A 22,601-nucleotide genomic window follows, 5' to 3' on the forward strand; every position below is an offset into this window, starting at 1 on the left:
GAGATACTATACAGAACAAAGTACCGAACATCCTAAAGTGTTCCTAAAGTCAAAATCATTTCCATGAAGTGGAATATGTACAGTTTAAAGATTCCATGAGTTACTTGGCCATACCATAGAGTCGAATGCCTAAAACATTTGGAATGACACAAATGTCCAGAGGCTATTTCCGCACCTTTTCAGTACCGAAGCCAATCAACATGCCGTTCTACCCCATTTGCCTGAGGCTCACTACTACGATCCGGACATCATGTATACCGAACAACAAGAAGTTTTCTCTGATTGGTACCAGACTCGCTTGTTGGACCCCTTCGACTTTCAGGAAGAAATGCTAAAGTATTGTTCTTTTGACGTGGATATTTTATTATATGTTAATATGGAAAATTTCAAGAAATATTCATGGAGCATGGAGGGATCGATCCTTTGAAAGAAGCCTGCACCATTGCCAAAGTGTGTTCCTTAGTGTACCGCCAATGATTCATGCATGAGAACACCTTGGCTATCATAAGCTCTCAGACGACTAATTTTGTCAAACGTCAATACTTGGTCAAAGCCCTATGCTGGCTACATGACAAATGGATAAAACATGCCCGAAATAGAGGAGGTGAAAAGACCATCAGAAAGTATTCGGTGGATGGCTGAGAGTTTAAGGGATGTTTATTTCACGGATGTCCCCTTTACTATCCTCAACTTGGCACCAAAAATCAGTTCTTACAATGGACCATGAAATATTTGTACGAGGCCATTTGTCAGCAGTGGTTTAAGTTAGAACAGCAAGGATACGAAGTGGTGGAAATGTGGGAACATGATTACGATCACCGTTTGATAACCAATCCTGATATTAAACACGTCGTGGAAAGTTACAAGTTGGTGGACCTTTTAAATCCATGGGATAGTTTTTACAGAGGATGTACGATTACCACCTGTTTGCTGTACCACGCTGATGAGGAGAAAGGAGAAGAAATCAAATACTTGGACGTGTGTTTGCTGTATCCTTACGTGTGCAAATATCATCACTTTTCCGCAGGGCACTCACAATTGCTGACGGAACACATGTACCAGGACAACATTTGACAATACGAAGGATTGATTATATTTAAAGTCTTGCCTCCAATGGACATTTACCATCCTGTTTTACCTCACCATTGCCAAAGAAACCAGATGTTTCCTTTGTGCTGTACTTGTGCAGAAACGTGCAACCAAGACCGACCTTGTCAACACACCCAGGAAGAACGCACTTTGAAGGGAACGTGGGTCAGCGTGGACTTGTTTGAAGCTCTGGATCTGGGCTACCAACTGTTATAAGTGTACGACATTTACCACTTTCAAATACCACAAGGGTGACCCAACACCAGAAACAGCGGTTATCCTTCCTGGTACCACACTCCCGAGGACTACAATAAATTCAAAGAAAAATACTGGGAGCAGGAAGGCATCACTTTAGACCACGTGGAAAAAAACGAGGGAAGGCAATCGTTTGCCAAAGTGATGTTAAATTTCTTGTGGGTTAAAATGGCACTAACGACCGTGTTTACCAAAGACGGAATATTTGTCTGAACCTTCCTGCTACTTCTACATGATTCATGACAAAAACAAATACATGAAACACATGGACGTCCTTCATGAGGATTTGATCTTAGTTAATTGCGTGGAAGAACTGGACTTTGTAGAAGTCGATGAATTTGGAAATGTCATCACTGCGGCCTACGTGACAGCCCATGCTCGCTTAAATTTGTACGAAGCTTTAGAACTGTTAGGAAATCACGTCCTGTACTTTGACATGGACAGTTACATCTACATCGATCGCCTGGGTCACCATCACCCTGACATCAAAGGAGACCGTTTAGGAGCCTGGACAGACGAGCATCCCGACGACAAGATTCTAAGTTTTGCTAGTGGCGGACCAAAACATTACAGCTACAAATACCAGGACCCATAAGAAGTGCATACCGAGTGTAAAGTGAAAGGATTGACTCTCAATTGTCGCACCAGTTGAGTGGTAAACTTTGGCGTATTGAAAGAAGCTTTGCAGTCTGGACAGGATGGAAACTATAGTGACCACTACGAGCTGCACATGATTGTATGTTTACCCACACAACAAATTGTCAATAGGCCTTTAAAAAGTGTATCAAATCATGTACCAGAAGCGAGTGCGGCTTCCCAAACAATTCACTCTACCATATGGTCATGTCGATATTGGTCGCCATATAAAAAGGGACAACTTCCAATACTGATAGTTCATTGTACATGTAACTACCAAGACCAAGCGAGAAAGATGAATCCTTTTAAACAGACATCATTTAAGTTCGGTAATTCTCAAGTGGAGTGCAGTGCTGTGCCTTCAGATGAGAGCGATACCGTACGATGTGACCCAAGTGATACAGTAAAGCATCATGGGAACTTTGCTATAACTACTGTTACTACTCCTACCACTATATCTACAAAAAAATGAGCAAACTCCTGTGGATTTCACTGTACCCTCATCGAAATGAGCCAGTGAAAGACAAATATTCATTCCCTGTGCGTTTGCCTGAATACTGCAACTTTGAAAGTCGATTCCAAACCTTCCAAGTAAAATGGCCTAAATATCTGGGAGGACCGACCCTCGAAGAAATTGCCAGAGCCGGATTTTTCTACTTGGGCGAAGGGGATAAAGTCTTCAATTGTGGGGTGTCACTACACCAGTGGGATCAAAAAAAGATTCGGCTACCTGGAACATGCTTGAGAACAATCATTGATTGCCTGTGGACTTGAGAGGACACATTTACCAAGAGCTGGTTAAACTACAAGTGAACGTAAAGAACAATTTCATCCGTCACGTCACTGGTTTTGGAACCACTGGCACCTGAAGGTTAAAAGAACACTGATTCATTTCAAAGCGTTCAATTGGTCAGACGTTGATAAATTGCATGAGATTCATAATGTTTTGGATGCCATCCATTCTCCTTACAAGGTGATCCTAATACACCTAATTCCAATGGACGAGTTAGAGGATTACCAAACTAAAATAAAACCGATGCTGTTCAAAAAGTACACTTATTACCATACACCAAAGAGGGTATAAAAATTTGCTACCTTGCCACGGCCTTTATTAGAAGTGATACAACATATTCCATGGAAGGAAATTAATGACACTATTCAGACAGTGGAGGATTACCAACACTTATTACGAGAAATGTATCCCTTGAATTGGGGTTGACATGTGGTGTGTGTCTTAGTGATTTCCTTTCTGGGATTTCATTACCAGACGATTCTTGTGGCATATTTACGAACAGTACTTGCCACCAAATAAAACATGAAAGTAGGCCCTGTAAATGGTCACGAGAAATTCATTTCGTTAAAAGCCTTGCATTTTCATCTGGATACTTCTCGACCTATGCGGGAAAAAAAGATTGGTCAACTTTTAGGTACTGAAGATGTGTATGACGATGTGTGTGTAGCTTATGACTTACACCCTCACTGGACATATGTACATGACTGGAAAAATGTAGGTTTCGAGGCTTGGACCAAAAAAGTGACCAATTATGCCCAAGAGATGTGATCCTCAATTCAAACGTTCATTGAAACAAGCAACTTTTAAACGTGTGTTAGTGACAGTGCTGGAAGAACCCATCATCAAGGACAACCACTCCCTTCAGGACACGTGTGTGACTGTACACAATGTAGAGACTGTAATAACATTACACAGTCCCCAGGACACCTTGGTTACCAAAACAATGTTGTAAAGTGACTTGTTTATATTCCACTTTGATAGATTTGATGTGTTTCTTATTGCTGTACTTAACCATTTGGCTTTTTATGTATATTTGTCTTTCATGTTGTTCCATTTTAACTTGCAATAAACGTGTTCTGCAAAAAGGTATAAAAACTCTTGTCTTGTCTGTTTTCATGTCAAAAGTGACATTCCCTGCACTATGGCTACCTCTGCTATTTCAGCTTCCTCCTCCTCCACTTTCAAAGTCATTGACGAACACTTAAATCATGCCAGTTGGGATGCTTTATATCTTCGGCAGCCCTTTAACATGTTAATTGCAGGACTTAGTGGTTCAGGCAAAACCGAAATTGTCGAACGTTTGATCGAACATAAACATCATTTTATCGATCGTCTTACTCAACAGATTATGTGGTGTTACAAAGAGTGGCAATTGGTGTACAGCCTCCTGCGAGAAATTAAAGGCAATTACATCGTGTTTTTGGGAGGCGTTCCTGATGAAAACGACGGTATCGTGTCTGACCCCAGTCAAACCCATCTGGTCATTTTCGACGACATGTTAGGAGAAGACGATGAAGAAATTAAAACTGGTTTACGCGCAAAGGGCATCATCATAATGCCAGTGTCATTTATATTACTCAAAATTTATTTCAACAAAGTAAAGTCTATCACACCACCAGTTTCAATGTTTATTACGTGGTCTTCTTTGAAAACCCTAGGAATAAATCAAAAGTGCAAGTCTTAGCCAAACAGTTAGGAACACCTTGGTTGACTCATGCGTACGATGATGCCACTCAATCCCCACATGCTTATTTACTTGTCGATTAAAAATCCACCCCCCGATTATTTGCAATTTTGTACCCATCTGTTTCACCACTGGTGTCAAGACGGGGGTGGGGGGGGGCCTGTCATGTACACGTCCTTGTCATCGACTTAACAAACAATCTATAAAAACCTCGGACACTTTGGATCTGTCTCAAACAGCATCAACATGACGTCCCTCCAGTCTCATCTTCCCGTCAAATTGATTCCAGCCTTGTACGGCATCAGTCGCAAAAACAAATCCACAAATATGTGCTCGTGTCTTAGAAGCCAGTCTTAGAAGTCTTACAATGGTTCATGGTGACAGCACATCAGTTACTTCAAGGCATCATTCACATTCCTCATCAAACAAAACGCCTTTTTGAGAGAAACAAAGTAGCCTTGACGCAACTGGCTGATCCTTGCATCAACATTCAAACCAAAAAGCAAATCATTTTGAAACCTGGAGGTAGTGGTTCTCTAGGAGGTGTCATCATTCGCTCCCTCTTACAATGGGATCCTAATGCCCCCAAAAGTTCCCCAAGAAAAAGCCACTCCAAACGAAAAGCCAAACAAACCCCAAAGATGAAAAAGAACAATGGTGTCAAGACCAGGTCACAACCCCAGAAAGAGGAAAGCCCACAGAAAAAGTAAAAGAAAAGTCTCCAGAATAAAGACCCCCCCCCCCGAAAACAGCTTCTACCCAGAAGAGACACTTTGGCCAGGAAGCAACCTTACATTCGCAAACCAAGACCTGCAGTGATGGTGACTGTGTCTCCGGTAGCCCAGGTTCTTCCACTTCTCCGTTCTTGGTGATGCCTGAAAAACCCAATTTGACACCTGTTCTTCCTCAGTTCATGAAACAGTGGAAACCCACGTCTCCAAGAACTTCTCCAGTGGTGATACCTGAAGTACCTGCTCCCAAAATCAAAGTTCAAGAGAGATCGGGCATGTTACAGAGTTTACTGGATTTTTCCAAGCAAGAACTGTCCCAATTTAGTCCATTGCGAACACCTCCACGAAACGTGATGCCTGCCATGAAGTTGATACGATGTAAAGACAATCTGTGGCAACGCGTTTCAGGGTAAAAAAAGACCTGAGGCAAAGAATGGGAATCAGTGTCTTTGTGCTCCTGAACACCCAAAGATGTCACCTCCAGAAGTCATCCCTCTTTAAACCCCAAAGAAAAGAAAAGGAAAGGACTGCCCCCTCATTTAGTCAAAGACTGAGACATGTTGTCCGTCCTGTCAAAAGTTATTCCAACCATGCGAGAAAAAAACTCATTCAACCAGCCTCCAAAAGACGTCATCGATACCATGTGTGAATGTTGTTTGAATGTCTTGAAAGGTACGATCCCTTTGTCTAAACACCATATAAAATGCTTAGCCAAACATCGTCACTTTCTTCGCCAAATGGTTCAAAAGAATATACTCATTGGTCAAAAGAAGATGTTGGTACAACGCGGAGGAATTTTGCCTCTGTTTTTAGGACCCATGCTGAAAGGAGTATTGGGAACAATGATGGGAGGACTCATGGGAGCAGGATCAAAAGGACAAAGAAGATAAAAGTGACCTCTGGAGTCCAATAATTTCAGATATGACCATTGAAATCGAATGGAAGGATGAAAACTGGCTTTAGTGCCGTACAAACAATGGATGGAATGCCATTGTTGGCAAGTACAATGGACCCACATTTGCCCCCCAATCCTCATTTGTTCGGGATGTCCCAGTTACAATACGAATTGCAGTCATTGGTGGATTGCAACGATTTGTCCGAAACAGAAAAATCGCAAAGGTACGGGCAACTGTTACAACGACTACAACTCTTTCACCAGAAAGCTTTAGACAAAACAGCTCTTCCCACTCTGAAAGATTTTAAGGTCTTGATGAAAAGGCCACTAGTAGCACCATCACCACTACCCAGAGGTCAAGACAGACGCAGACCCATGAATGCCTGAGGAAGAAGAGGTGGAAAAGAAATTAGGGAAACCAGAAGTGAGAAAAGAAAGGAAGACAAAAGCCATTCCATCTACTTCTACTCCCATGGCACATTGGACACGCAAAGCCATTTCTAAACCACCATCTCGCCCCATCCAAAGTAGCATCAGCTAAGAGAGAGTGAATTATTAAAACTTTAGAAGGTGCTATCAAGCATTTACTGTGATCCATCCCATCCTGCAGGTTACGGAGGAGTTCAGAAATTGTATCATGCTGCCAAAATCCATCCGAAAAGTCTCCGTTTACCTCAGGTGCAAGGATGGTTGCAAGAACAAGCCACGTACACTTTGCACAGACCCATTCAACGCAAACTTTCCAGACGTAGATCATCAATAGCAAGCCGATTTAGCCGATGTCTCTCATTTGGCCACCTAAAATCGTGGCTACAAATGTTTATTTTGTTTCATCGACGTCTTTTCCAAATTTGCCTGTGTCGTGCCATTGACTTCTAAATCGAACAGTGAATTAGTGCGAGCCCTCAAACTGGTGTTAAAACAAAGTGGTCGTCACCCTTTTTGATGGCAAATGACAAAGGCGCCAAATTTTATAACCAAGCTTTCCAAAAAGAATTAAAGAAAGGAGACATTCATTTTTTTTCACCACCAAGAATCCCGAAACCAAAGCCAGTATCGTGGAACGTTTTCAACGCACCTTGAAAGAACACAAGTGGATATATTTTACGCATCACCACACTCTTAAGTACACTGACGTCTTATCGCACTTGGCTCAAGCGTACAACCAATCTTACCATTGGATCATTGGATGTGCCCCCCAAGAAGTGACTCCCGACAATGACGTGCTCGTTTTTGAGCTCCTGTTTGGTATAGCCCTGATGGTGGCTGTTCCCAAGAAAAGTGGAGTGTTGGCAGCAGGAGATTGGGTACGCATTGGCAAAACCAAATGCTCATTCGACAATGTTTACTTGCCCAACTGGACCAGCGAATTGTTCGTGTCAATGGACGAGGACGTGGTCATCATCCAGCTGTCTATAAATTGGAAGACATGAACGGGTAAGTGTTGAAATGAACGTTTTACTTGCCCGAGTTACAATGCGTAACCAAAAAAGAAGACGAAGTGTACAACATCGAAAGCATTTTCGAATGAAGAACCCATAAAGTGGGAAAATGCTGTGTCAAAGAAGTCATAGTATGTTGGATAGGATATCCTCCCAGTTTTGATTCTTGACTATAAAATTCAGTGACCATCATGCCCTTCCACACAGCCTCAGTTACCGCTACCAACGTGACCACTCCTTCATCGAGTTCTCCTTTGCAAGATCTTCAAAAACAACCTTTATAGGTGTGGTGTGGAGAATGTGTGCCTAAAACGCAAATCATCTTTTTCTGCCAAATCTTTGTGGTGTATTGTATCATGGGTGTGGCCATTACCAATTTGAGTTTGCAACAAACAATTGTGGACCATTTTACTGACCAGTTCCATTGGTTACCTTGTTCCCAATTCTTCCCTGAAATACTCCTCGAACGGAAACAACGGGAGTCTTGTACCCAACGCCAGTCACCACACCAACAACAACAACAGTTTGGGTGGAGACACTCCTCTGACTTCCAGTGACCCCTTGGACAGCAGGAGAACTCTGGAATTATGAATAACAGCAACCAATTTTACTTAACTTTGCCCAGTGACAGTTCAGTGGAGCAGTTTCCCTACAATACTTTGTGTTGTTGCATGGTGAGATTACCCCAGGACATCCAATTGGATCACTAAGCCCATTGTGAAATGGCTTTGGTGGAAATTATTCACCATACACAAATTCAGAACATCAGTGAATCTCAAAACACTTTTGAGGTCGAAATTATGAACGAACAATTGCAACATGTCATGAATGAAATAGGGTTTTCAGGTATAAAAAGTCTTGCAAACAATCCATCATTCACCATCTTCTCATTGAAAATTCTGGCAGGCTATTATTTTAGCAGTCAACATTTGGTGGACACAGTTGCTTCCAAGTTCGATGACATGTTTGGCAAAGCCCTGACCAGAGTTAAAAAAAAGTGTTACCCTTGAGTACCATAAAGTGGCTTGTCACCTACTAATGAAATTTCTGGACACCCAAATGTTGTCCATCAGTTTTAATCGTGATTTGTTTGAAATTTTAGTTGGAGACACAAAAATGACTCCGAATTTCAAGTCGAAGATCAATTGCAATATAGAATTTTAGAGGTTTGTTCGTTCCCTTGTAGAACTAAACCAATGACTCAATTTAATCTTTGTGTACTCCAATGTGGTGGAGTACATCGTGGTGGGACACACCTCCGTACCGTTCCTGTGTATTTTCCTTCCAAAGTAGATTTTGCCATGACCGCTGATGAGGAAGGTTGAAACACCTATCACATTAACTGCAGATTTGTAGCTCCTCACTATTCCCCATACAATAAGTATTATTTTGACACTGTCAACATTGCTATAAAAGGAGATCTCCAAAGGGAAAGTCACAATGAAACGCCATTATCAGGAAAAGATTCTCTAACGACTCGTAAGTCATGTATCCAATGTACCAAAGAGTTGGTTGACAACGAGGACATGGTTCAGGAGATATATTAAAATCGGTCTTTCATTCGTTGGCCCCTGTCTTGAAATCGATGGTTACACAAGGATCGCACACCTTAAAAGATGCCGCATTGACACACGGCAAAGAATTTGTCAAAAATATCATCATCTACAAACAAAACCCTAAATAAGCTTTCTTGAGAGCAGGCAAAAATGTCTTGTTGCAAACAGGCAAAGACATTTTGGGTCGATGAGAAACGCCAATAAATGCCTTGGGCGCTACCGTGTTGGCCACTCCTGCTTCCCTAGTGCCACAGCAAGGACAAGGCAGAAAGAGACGATGAAGAAAACACCCCTTCAGAACCTTCATACTCATAAAGCTAGAAACACTAAGAAAAGAAGAACCGTTTGAGACTTAGACGTTTTTGATTATTAAATCATACAGACAAACAAATGATGCACCGAGAGTCTTGCGCCTGTTTCAAGTCAGCACTGAATTTATTTGCTATCCCATCATTACGACGATGCAAAAATCCCAATGGGTCAAATTTCATCCTGTTTTCTCTCTCAAGGACTCAGCCCCCATCGAATTTGAAATCAAAGGACTGCCCAAAGATAACATCGATCTGAATAGCAGTTACTTTTACTTCAACGTGAAAGTTGTAGACTCCGACAATACGGATCTAGATGGTGATGAGATACGAGCTCTCGTCAACAATTTCATGCATTCCTTGTTCAACTCAGTGGATCTATACTTGAATAACAAACTGATCAACAGTAGCATGGATACTGACCCTTATCGAGCATACCTGGAAAATCTCTTGACGTACTGAATATAGGCCAAGGACACTCATCTGGATGCCTGCGTGGTACAGAAACCTGACCAGACAGGCAAGTTTAAAAACCATGATAACATCAATGCGGGGTTTATAGCCTGTAAACCTGTAAAGACAAAATTGCTGGAAGCCATAGTTTAGAACTGATGGATCGTTTTCATTTGGACAAGTGGTTGCAAGAGAAGTATTTGCTGAATGGTGTGGATATCCGCCTGAGACTCAATCGCAGCAGTTCCACATTCCACTTGTTGACTAATGATACTTCTTCCAATTGCAAAACCTACATCGAGGAAGCTAGACCCTACGTACGACTCATGGAAGTGTTACCTAATGTGGGAAACGACATCAGTCACTCTTTGACCAGAACGACCGCCAAGTATATGATACGATGTGTGGAAGTGAACACTTTCACCATTCCCGCTGAACTGTGATCCATGATAAAAAATCATCTGTTTCAATGGCAGTTACCCAAGTATTTAATCCTTGGTATGGTCGTTAATTCAGCCTTCAACGGAACCTCTGATGAAAATCCTTTCAACTTTCAGAACTTCAGTGTGTCCAAAATCAAAGTCAGCCGAGATGGCAAGACCTTGTGTACCAGGCCCTTCGAACCTACATTTGGTGACAAGAAGAATTACTTGAGATCGTACTTGTCCCTGTATGAAGCTACAGGACAATTAGTGACCAACACCAGTCACGGCATTACGTATGAGGATTATGCAGGAGGATATGCTTTGTGGGCTTTTGATTTCACTCCAGACCAAGGCAGTGATGAGGGACATTTTCACCCTATACAATCTGAACTTCAGTTTAAAGAAAAGCTGGATGAGGCAGTGAACATCTTGTATGCCGAATTTGATAATACCATAGAAATCAACAGTTTGAGAAAAGTCATTCTAGACTATTAGAAGCAATGGAAGTCTGTAATCCCTCTTTGAATTATGGAGAATCTATGGAAGTGGAATGGGAGGATACCATGGAAGACAAAGAGAACATAGTGAAGTCCAGATGGCCAGAACAAGAACAACATCTAGTCTCCTGTTTTGCCAAACACCTGGCAGCAACAATTACAGAATTGATCAAGAATGATTGCTATGGAAGTCAGAACGATCATCCCAGTCAAATTCAACAGGATAAATGTATGATGCTGAGTCAAGAAGAAACATCGGACGAATAGCTGGACGAAGCTTGGAGTCTCATCTCGGAAGAAGCCGTGTTGCATCAGTGGTATAAAGACTTGCATGAACGTTCCTCTCCTCCATTGATGACTCTAGACATCCCTCACATCGAAGCTGTCTTGGCTCCAGAGTGCGGAGATGAAATGAAAAAACGGTTACTTATCAGAGATTTTCAAACAGAAAGATCGGATTGAATTGATAACATATCATAACCTGTGAAGACAAAAACAATTAGAAAACAACACAAAAAATGGATACCTGGGAACTTTATTACCTTTTGAACCACATTTTGTACACTGCTTCTTGGAATCTTGTGTGTGCTAAAGATGAACTGCCTCATCGCAAACCTCAAGACCATCAAGCTTATGTCATCAACATGGACGACAGTCATCTCCCAGGAACCCACTGGGTAGTTGTCTACTTTCCTAAAGAGGCTAGTGTTGAGTATTTTGATTCATTTGGATTGCCACCTTTGGAAGTCGACCTCATCGACATTATGAGAAGAAGTGCCTAGACGACACGATTAAATAGTGTGAAATTACAAGGCACAGATTCCATGGTGTGTGGACAATATTGTTTTTATTTTCTTCATCAGTGCAGTCTTGGATTTTCTTTAGAACATTTAGTAACTTATTTTGATTGTCACTCTTCTAGAAACGATGACAAAGTAGATCAATGGTTTTGTGACCATTATGGTTATTTACTGTCTTTAGCTAGGAGATGTAATGGCCCAATAACTTGCATCAGTGGAAGTCTAGCTTGACGTCACAACGTTGTCAGCCTTGTCAAAAATAGTTTTATTGTTGATTGTTAGTTACTGGTTATTATTTATTTGAATAAAAAATGTGTTTTGAAAAATGTGTCTGGCATTTGTTTTTTAATTTTTATGATGATACATGCTTTTTGACTTCTCTATCCCTCAACCTCAAATCAAACTATCATAGCATTCCGACTATAAACAGTGTAGGGATGTTTCCAGTCTGACCATCCGTTGCTGACTCATCCTCATATGAAGATGTGTTAAGACTAGCCAAGCTGAACGATGCTTATGTGAATTGACATCGTGTCAGGCAAAGTCTGATACCGAAGCCTGAAGAGATAAAGAATGTCTGAATGTTGAAAGTGACTAAAGACTTGATAGAAGAGCTTTTCAGAGAGGAAATCAAGAAAGAAAAAGAAGAATGGATGGATAACTACAGATGCAGAGAGAACAGCAGCAACAGAAACCAGAGAGGATATGTCAACTGCAGTGTAAACATGGAAGAGTTCTCGTTCTCTTTCTGAAGAAGCAGACCTTATCCTGTGGGAAAGCCTGTCACCATTGGGGAACACAAACTTAGACGATAAATGATTGTCATAACTCTCTGTCCACAAAAAGCAGCCATTTTCAGGGCTACCCCAATACTCTAGAAAAGAGATACTAATTCAATTGCCAATGGTATGTTAGTAAGTTAGAAAAAATAGAAGTGTGTCTATAAGTACTTCTTTTGTATGACTTTGTTAGACATGTGTCTATAAACACTTCATTTCCGGGACTTGGCAAATAAATTGTGTGTTTTTGTTTGTAGTTCGCGTTTGTAAGTAAAAAGTGAGTTAATGTTTCCTTTAGGTCCGTGCGTTACATGTTTGTTTTTTTGTGATAATATGGGTCTTGGACTTGTTCATGAATTAAAAAGTGCGACATTCGCACATAAATGCGGGACTGTAATGGCTCCATTCCTACAGTCTTGATCAGTTGAAAATCTCGACCTTCGAGACTTAACCAGTCGCAAAAGCACTAGTTGCATAGGCAACTTAAATCCTTTAATTGATTGATTGATTGGGTCTTGTAAGTATTTGTAGCAGGGGGTGTTTTCCTTCTCGATCGAGCTTGACGAATATAAAGGGTCCGCACGTCAGTCTGGCTACCAATCATTGATTCATGAACTATGAAGAATGAGCATCAGACTAAACAATCTTCTGGAACTTCAGATGCACCTGGAGTACGCCCAGTGCCTGTTGGATGAGCTATCCATGGAGGCAATCCAGGAGAGTGCCTGAGTTGAAAAAGAAGAGGAGTAGAAGAAAAAGAAAGAAGAGGAGTAAAAGAAACGACCTATCTCACCTCACCTCATCCTGAGACAGTGAGACAGACCAGCAAAGTCAAATCTATGGTGAGGACACCGCCCCTGAGAAAGCACCACAGCCACTACCGCCACCAGACCTGTGTTCCCCAGATAGAAAATTGGGACGTGGAATTGGAGAGCAAAGGCAGGAGTGGGAACCTCAGTGATCACAACATCCACATGTGAGCCTTCATTATCCCTCAGATGGAGGACTGGGATAGCGAAGCCACTCAAGCCCTGTCTGCGCTTGCAACAACAACAATCAATTTGGACAATGATTGGAGTCGGCATTGTGTCTGTGGTGCTCGCACTGGGAGTTGTCACCATTAAGCTTATGCATATGAAGTTCCAAAAAAAAACAAAAAAAAACAGCCTTTCTCAAGGCTACCAAGATCTCTAGAAAAGAGACTAGTCAAATTGCAAATTGGTGAATATTTGGAGCGGTGTGATTACGAATCTTTTGCTGATTTAATTGTGTGCGGGCGCGTGTGTGTGCGTGTGTGTGCGTGTGCATGTGTTTTGGTATGAGTTACCATTAGTTTGTGTGGATAGTAGATTTTTGGGTTTGTAAACGTTCGCGTACGTTTGTTTGGATAGTAGATACTGGGATTTTTTATGGTATATCTTGGGTTTGTTTTTTCTCCTTCCCGTGTGTGGACAGTATATTTTGGTTTTGTTTTTTCTCCTTCCCGTGTGTGCTTTGTAGATATTGGTTTTTTTTATAGTATATTTTGGGTTTGTTTTTTCTTCTTCCCGTGTGTGAATAGTATTTTTTCCCCGTGTGTGGATAGTAGATAATGTGTGAAGTGAGTGTAATGGATGTTTTCCTTCACATCCATGCTTGACAATTATAGAGGAAGCGTTCATCATTCACACCATTAAACATTGAATAAGTGAAGATGGCAATGGATTTATTTAACAACTTGAAAGACAGTTGGTACTGGAAGGTGGATGCTGCCTACATGGTGGAAAGGCTTGAACATGAATGGAGGTATCCAGTTACCAAAGACTTTGTGACAAGTCAAGTGACCAGCCTGAGAGTAGCCAGGGATCTGGTACTAGGCATGATCAAGGAGGAAGTAGATAAGTTAAGAGGCTTCATTCAACCAAAATATGTGAGAGTGGGAACCTTGAAGGAGGCACTTGATAATGTCATCAAAGTCAGGTGCTTTTTAGAAGAAATATTGAATTTGACAGTGGTCATTTGTGAATCGGGGGCTAAACTAAACCCCACATTGATGTTTCGTGATATAGGAGTTAGTAAAAAAGCAAGTTGTTGTATTGGGTTTAACACCATTTTGAAAAGCCATACATGTAGCCAGTATATCTGGTGGAGGAAGAAAAACCTGACAAAATCTCAGGGAGAACCACTGATCCATGGGAAGCTACAGGCAAGCTTTCTCTTATACCCACGATGCCTGCATGAACTAGACACAGGGAAAGAGGTGAGATGTCGGTGATATGTAAAATCGAGTGCCTTAGACTACTCGGCCATCTGGGGACACAAGAAAGCAAGTAATAGTAATTATTTTCAAAATTAATCCTTTCACATCATGTAAACCATTTTAGTTGTGCAAATGATGCTTTTGATGAATTATCAATAGATGCATCTAAAATAATGTCTACTGTCACATCCTTTTCTGAAGCTTATAAATCCTGTCAGGTTGAGATTTAACAGTTTCGTCATATAGTTGGATATAAAACATGTAGACAACAACAACTGGGGTGGCAAAGGTTCATAAGATATACAATACATGAAACACTAACACTATGCATACATAAAACATTTGTTTTAGAGGATACGAACATTAATCTAAACAAACACAGTATTAAAAGTTAAAAAAAAAACACAAGATATGGAGCAATTAAACATAAAAGACCTAAAATGTTGCAGAAGAATTAGAACATAAACCAAGACTGGCAGCAACTGATGGAGATGATTTGTTTAAAAATACTGTTAAAAAATGACCTGAGTCAGCATTTCAACAGTGTAAGAATCATAATAACAGCTTATTATGTATTTGTTCTGATTTTATATTTTTTCAAATCTGCCAACTTAAGTTTTTCACAGACTATGACAAAAAATTGAACCATAAGCCACATGTAGATAATTGTAATGATGCAGGATGTTTGGGGTGAAAGAATAGAGCTGCATTTCAAAATTCGATTAGATCTATTTAATTTGCCAATTTGGTAATGTAAGAATCAAAGTTAATTCACATTAATCTGAGCATTATATGGCTAAAGTCCTTGTTATCTCATGATATATATTTAATTATTCTACTTTAAAGCCATGGCATGTAGCAGCCTTGTGTACCCTCCTTTCTGGTTCTCCACTCTCCCATTCTGCTTTTTGAATTTTGGAGGTGCAAAAGCCGGCACCACAAGAGTCGCCCAGTGACTTATTGATATTACATTTGCTTTGAGATAGGTGAGGAGTTGGTGGTCGGTCTCCAATATGAACTTCCACCCGTATAAGTACCGCTTGAACCATGATATGTGGAACACGATTCTAATGAATTCTCTCTCCTATATGGAGTAGTTCTTCTCGGTAGCAGGCAGTTTCCGAGTGCTGAATGCGACAAGAAAAAGCGTCCCCTCGTACTCTTGCAGTAATACTGATCTCAGGCCTGTGTCACGTGCGCCAGTGCAGAGCACAAAGTCTTTGGACAGACCTGGTAGACAAACAACAACGTCAGATGTCAACCTAACCTTCAGCGTTAGGAAAGCATTCTAACACGTATCCGTCCAAATAACTTTACTTGGGGGTCCGTTTCCTTGTCAGGTCAGACAACAGCCCTGCAATCGCACTGAAATTGACCACATACATCCGGTAATACCTGGCCAATCCCAGGCATTATGTCACCTTAGTTTTCTTGGTTGGACATTCAGTGTTTCACAGCTCTCCATGTTCGACTTCTCAGTGAACAGTGTGCCTTGACTCAGGGTGTGTCCCAAATAGTCCAACGTCCGGAACCCAAGGTGACATTTGGAAGGGCGATCCGTCAGTCCCGCCTGATGTTGCTGCTCTAAAATGTCTGCAAGCAGAGTGAGGTGCTCACCCCACATCTCTATGGCTAGCAAGAGATCATCCATGAAGTTGTGAACACTCCTATCTTGCAAGGGCTCCAACAACTTCCACATCATTCTAGTGAAGATGCTGGGCGAATTCTGGACTCCAAACGGCATGACTAACCATTGGTATGTCCCATCGGGAGTAGCAAACTGAGCTTTTCCCTATCCTCCTTCCTTACAGGAATTTGCCAGTAGCCCTTGGACAAATCCAACTTTGAAAATATTTCGCTTTTGAGACAGAAGTGAAACTATGTTCTGAGTCAGGTAGCATTTCGACTTGAAATTGCGTCACGAGATTCAGCTTCCGCTATTCTACACAAAACAGATGTGTGCCATCGTTCTTCTGCACTAAGACTAAAGGAGAGCTATACGGAGAATTGGCAGACTCGATTACTCCCAGAGCAATCATCTGCTCGATCTCTTCTCTTTCAACTTGTTGTTTCATTTGGGGCAAAGGGTAGGGTTTCATCTCGACTTGCCGGTCATCCGCCTGTTTTAATCCGAACTCGGCAAGTGATGTTCTCGTGCGTATTTCGGTAATGTTATGTATATTTGATTTAATTTATATTTTACTTAATTTAATTGTTTGTAAGTTTTAAAAGCTTTTTAGTTTTAGTTTCATTACATGTCAAAATAGTGTAGTTCTGTTTACTAGAATATTTACCAGAAATTAGTTTTACCTTAGAGTTTGATCGTAAACACCGATCATTGTAATATGTTGACCTAGTTCCCGACCTTAATTCAGAAAATCACTGTGAGAAGTAAACAACTTTTTTTCTTCTTCTTATTCTTAGAGTAAAATGATTGGTTTTTGTCAAGGTCATACTAGGACTACGTGCTTGTAGGTGCGAATGCTTCTCGAGGATTCCAGAAAGTTGACCCTCATCGGGGCATCTGTTTTGCGCATTAGTTTTAATAGTGATGCTTAGAGATCTCTCAGTCTGGGCATAAAACACTTGATGTCAAGTAGTTTCTTTTTGTTGTGTCAGTTTTCGAGTTATATAATTAATTTTTCTTTAGATTATTTGGATTCTAAAAGATTAATTCATTTCTCTGGAATATTTGTGGGCTCATACAGAATTCTTGAACAAAGACATTTCTAAAAAAAATGTATTCGGATTTTCAACACCAAAGTGTTACTTCTTGTGTTTCTATAAGGAACTGTAGACCACAACACAATACATGATACAGCATACGTCATCGCCTTCCATCTTGGATTCTTCGTCGGGACTCGAACTTCATTTCATTAGAACATTTCAATATTAGGACTTCTAAAATTTTATTCGTGGATTAATCTTGGAATATTTTTGGATTTGATTCTTAAAATGTAAGTTCTTATTATTTTTTTCTTTGTCATTTTTATAGCATTTTCCCAGGGAAATAAATTATTTGTTAAATTTCACAAAGCTTGCTGTTTTCACTCTTTATTGTGTTACTGTTTATTCGAGCCTAAACAGGTAATACATCTGATGTTACTCTTATAAATGTTTATGATTTGATTCTCTCTTGCAAATTATCTGTCCTGCAATGATAGAGTTTTGTGGGGATGGAAATTGGTTTACCCAACCCCATCCATGACAAAGGCTATTCCAAGGCCTGCTATATATGTTTTATTTCGAAACATTTTATCATCATAATCCTCTTTTTCATAAAGAAAGATATGAGGTTGATATTCTAAAATATCCATTGATAAACTCCTCCTTACCGATTGGGATAGATCTTTTAAATCGGCCAGATCTGATGATATTTGAATCAATTACAAATGCACTCCTTATATTATTTTGTATAGCATCTATTCTAGTGTTCAGATTATCAATTTTAGTATTTATATCTGTAATCTTAGGATTTATTTCTGTAATCTTTTCATCGAATCTCATAGCTACCAGTCTCCAGCTAACTCCATTAGCTACTGCTGTTATTCAACTGAGCTCTTCATTAATATCATGTACTCTATTCTGTATATTATTTTATTGTTTTAAACTTGTTTGTCTTTCCATCAAATCCTTTAATTCATGCTGATATTTCTGCAAACGTTTTGTTGATCATTTTAATTGAGGTTTCAAGGTTGATTAGATCATAGAGTTGTGAGCTAATGTCAGTGAGCTGATGAGTATTGGGCTTCCAAAGAAACCATAGTCAACTTCACAAAGAATCCGATAGTTTCTGACATGGCTCGCAAACATGACGATCTGATCACAATAAAGTTAATCTATCTCTCATTGGTATAAACGAGTCAGCTATCAATTTGTCATTGTCGTCCATGTACTTCTTTACTGCAATGTCATCGGCTAATTTTGGTTCTCAAATTAGCAATTCTGTTTCTTCTCATGCTGGGTTCACCAGTTTATTGCTGGCTTTAACAGCATCTTTATGGATCACTTTGCGAGTCGCTGCAATTGATACATTCAAGGCTTTGATTTTTCTGCCATCAGTAAATATGACAATGTTATCATTTGTTACACATAAAATTCACAGGCTAATATCCATCCACTTAATATTGCTCGTCTTTAACTGTCCTTGTTGATCCTGAAAAACAACAACTTCATCCTGGTCAACCCCAGTGATACTCATTAGTTCAGCAAGTTCATCTCGTGTCACATACATGGACAAATCATTATCACCTGTTGTTGAATACTCTCCGTACTACCCTACAGATCTTTTTCACAGAGATTATTAAACATGGAGTGCACATACATTTTGTGTTATTCAGTAAAACATATTATTGAATCAGATGGAGAAAAGGAAACAAAAACTGATGAAAGTTATACACCTTTATGAATTGTTTTGAATACAAGAGTTGAATTAATTTTCATTGTCATTTTGTGTTCCTTTTTACAGTTCCAGTATCTTCTGCACAGCTAACAGATGGAAATGGTCAAGTGCTAGTTACACCAGTGCCTGTACTAGATGGATCCAATACAGATTTTCGATGTGATACATCCCCTAATGGCAGCCGACCACGTGCCTTGTTTAACTGGTACAAAAGATCAGAGAATCAATCCCCAATACTGATCCAGGATCAGTCTGTTTCCACACCAGGCCCGAAACCAGAGGTTGACTTGTCAGTAAACATATCTCACAGTACACTTACACTGATGGGTAGCAGGTCTTATCAAAATATGTATATATACTGTGAAGCACGGGATGAAACCAACAGAGGAAATTTTTCAAGGTCAAGAGAGGCTCAACTTAATATTGTGTGTAGGTACATTTATTCAAGTTTATATTAGTAGCATGTAGGGTTCTCAATAGATGCATACTTTTTGTTTTTTATAATGTGGAAATTAAATTTTACTTATCTCTGATGCCTGTGTGTATTCATGATGCAACTTAATTGTAATCAACAAGTGAGTATAACAATGTGCATTATATGTTAAACTATTTTGTGAGGCAAAATTATGCGTCAAATGTATGTTGACCCAGCAAAATGATACATTTTCTTTGCTGGAAATTTCTCCAGTAAAAGAAATTCAATCTATTTGGAGCACATCTATTATTTGTATGATTGGAATAGCAATATGATTGACTAAGAAGGTATGAATGAAGAAAATATTTTGATCGTTCATAACTTATTGGTCAATCCTGCTTCATAAAGAGCAAAAGTAGTCTGATTATGGTATACAAAAAAGGTGAGGCATTAACAATCTTTGAAAAACAGATTCTAGAGGTGAATTGGTTTAGCTAGAATACTTGAGATGTTTTATAGATGAGGTATGTAATTTTATTCAGATTCAGAGATTGTCTAGTTTTTATGACAGGTCTGACAACACAAGACTATTTTATACTTAAAAGCAGAGCTAATATAACAAGATTATATGACACTTGTGTTACCGCACTTGCCTTCCACTCATTGGTGAGAAAATACAAGTCCAGTGTTTTGTTCAGTATTGGATTTATTATGCCGTACTGGGTTCATAGGTGGAGATTGAGACATTTCTCTTTGCTTTGTAACATAAACGCTACAAATACAATAAAAACTACATTTACTACAATAATAAATAATATCGTCATCAGTGCATTATTGTTCTGTATGTTTACATTGATTCTCTTTACAGTACATTCAATACGAATAAGTTACAACTCCATATATTTATTAATTATCCATCTAGAGAGAAAGTGGATCAACTAAACCTAAACAACAGTCAGTGTTTAGGGCAAAAGTAGGGAACAGACAGACAGACAAACAAGGTATGGACAGAACGATATACTAATAATAAAATGCAGGTTGATAACCTATTAAAATGTACTAAAATACATCAACATGCATTCCCGAGAAATATGCAGAGTACATATAAAATAAACTATTACATTAATCATGTTATAAATATATTTACCTTATCATATGGGACAAAGGCCAATTTACATCCTTGCAAGCACAAGAAACTCTAATGGACTGACCACTAATATGCTGTTCATACTTTGTTGTTTTTCCAGACAAGTAGCAAACTAACCAATCAGAAGGTTGTTTACCACTTGTCATACAAAAGAACAACCTAGCATGACCAGCAATCAGGGTAGTTGCATTGCTCAGTGAACAAAACTCTTAACAGGTAATCCTGGTTCATGGTTACCTAAATGGCTAAATATGTGTAAACTGAGAATAACACTAATTGCAACTGATGACTATTTCACTCAATAATAAACATTAACTACATAAAATAATAAAATGCCTATTTCTGCCTAATTAAAACATGACTATAAAATTATAAAACATATGTTCCTGCTACACTTGTATAAGTGGACTAATAGGCTATAATTCTACAGGAGTAAATGCAGAGTTCAAGATTACAAGTCTATACTCTTACTATAAGTAGCAGAAAAGAGTGAAACACATCAAAATTTGTAAAATTTAACAAAGTGTAAAAGCACAGTTCAGACCAAAGATGTCACCAGTCTGCATGCTGACTTTTTCCTCAGTGTGAATCTTTACGGGAACAAGGGAGATAATTCAGCTTTCCCTTTAGCCACGAATCACTGGACGTTGCCTCACTCAGAAACAGCTTTGGCATCCAAGTCACCACCACATGACTCATAAGTTTTGGAACTCCCTCTACCTTGCCTCCTTGGGGACTGACTTTATTCCTCCTACGGAACAGTGATGGACAGAGCTAACATTCAACAGACATACGGACAGGTTACATGGATCAAATATACCATAACCCATCCCAACTTATGATCCTAGCGATATCCTCCTCACTAGAGATCACAAAGGGCCAAACATCAATATTATGGGCTCAATCAATAACAGCCTGGCTTCAAATACGTCAAACTCGAATTTTGCAGACATGTGTAGTGAACTATCTAACTCATACCACCTTGAGACACTCATTCAACATGATACCACGAGTAGATCCTCACACCTCAAGAGATGTCACTTCGCAATTTCTCGACAGAAATTTCTCTTTACTCAGCGACAGTCTTGGAGTCAGGGTTTCTAACTCAGTGCATTCTACGAGTTGAGTGAACGACAGACCGTGTCACTCATAGCAAAAGTTACAGGGGACTTTAGCCTCACCCTACACAACCAAGATGATGTTGCTTGTTCTCAGGTACCATCATCTATTCTACCGCATTGGTGGGCACAGGAATATTGAGCCCTCGGAGCCTCCACTGAGGATGTTTTCTGACCCGGAACTTTGTTCTACTCAGACACAAACAACAACATACACCATAGCTCTAGCATCTGTTGACCTTACAAAAAGGGGAAGATTCCGACTGGGAGGATACAGACGTTCTGACTCACCTTAATCAGTTTGTCGGTGGTTCTACCTTTGGAAACACCAGTCTTTCATTCGGAACCTCAGCAGTTTTTAGTTGTCTCGACACTTTGGGGGTGACACAGCAACACTCCATACATATGGATTTGATGGCCTTTGTTGACACTTGGCACTTAGTAAGCAAAATCTTTGCAATTGCTCCATTGTTGGACTTTTGTTCTCGCTGGCTATTTTCCAACTGAGGGAACATAGTTTATCATCTCCCACATAGAATACATAAGGGCATACATGAGAGTCGGGCACATGAATGGCCCGAATAGTGAGCGGAGCCGCTCAACACACTTTTACCAATGCCGTAACCACACCTGCCAGTCCGATTGGCAGAATGCAATTCAGTGCCCTCTGCCTGCACTTTCATGAAGGACGACTATGCTGCCAAGTTAAGAGCACAGCCTTATCCTCTTATGTTCTGTTTAATGTCCTGATTGATGAAATACGCAAACATGCCATCAAAGAGATATTTCCCTCCATTCCACACATACAGCATCAATACAGGGATAGTACGGGAAATCAACAAAAGGACCCAAGGGCCACTCTCAAGACATGAACCTCTAAAAGCCGTTCTATGGAAGCTCCACCAATTGAAAGTAGTTTTATCAGATACCAAATGGA

General features: G+C 39.9%; 1 protein-coding gene across 1 annotated transcript in view; it reads left to right on the top strand.

The window, feature by feature from the left end:
• Positions 1 to 22,601, top strand: part of LOC149774853 (hemicentin-1-like) — a 159,359-nt gene that overhangs the window by 22,718 nt on the left and 114,040 nt on the right. The window contains exon 4 of the mRNA XM_089944663.1: positions 19,051 to 19,413. Within this exon, the coding sequence (XP_089800789.1) occupies positions 19,051 to 19,413 (363 nt within the window). The remainder of the gene's footprint in view (positions 1 to 19,050; positions 19,414 to 22,601) is intronic.

This window comes from Sinohyriopsis cumingii, unplaced genomic scaffold (assembly GCF_028554795.1).
Source record: "Sinohyriopsis cumingii isolate HCF-2022 unplaced genomic scaffold, ASM2855479v2 utg000127l, whole genome shotgun sequence".
NCBI lineage: Eukaryota > Metazoa > Mollusca > Bivalvia > Unionida > Unionidae > Sinohyriopsis > Sinohyriopsis cumingii.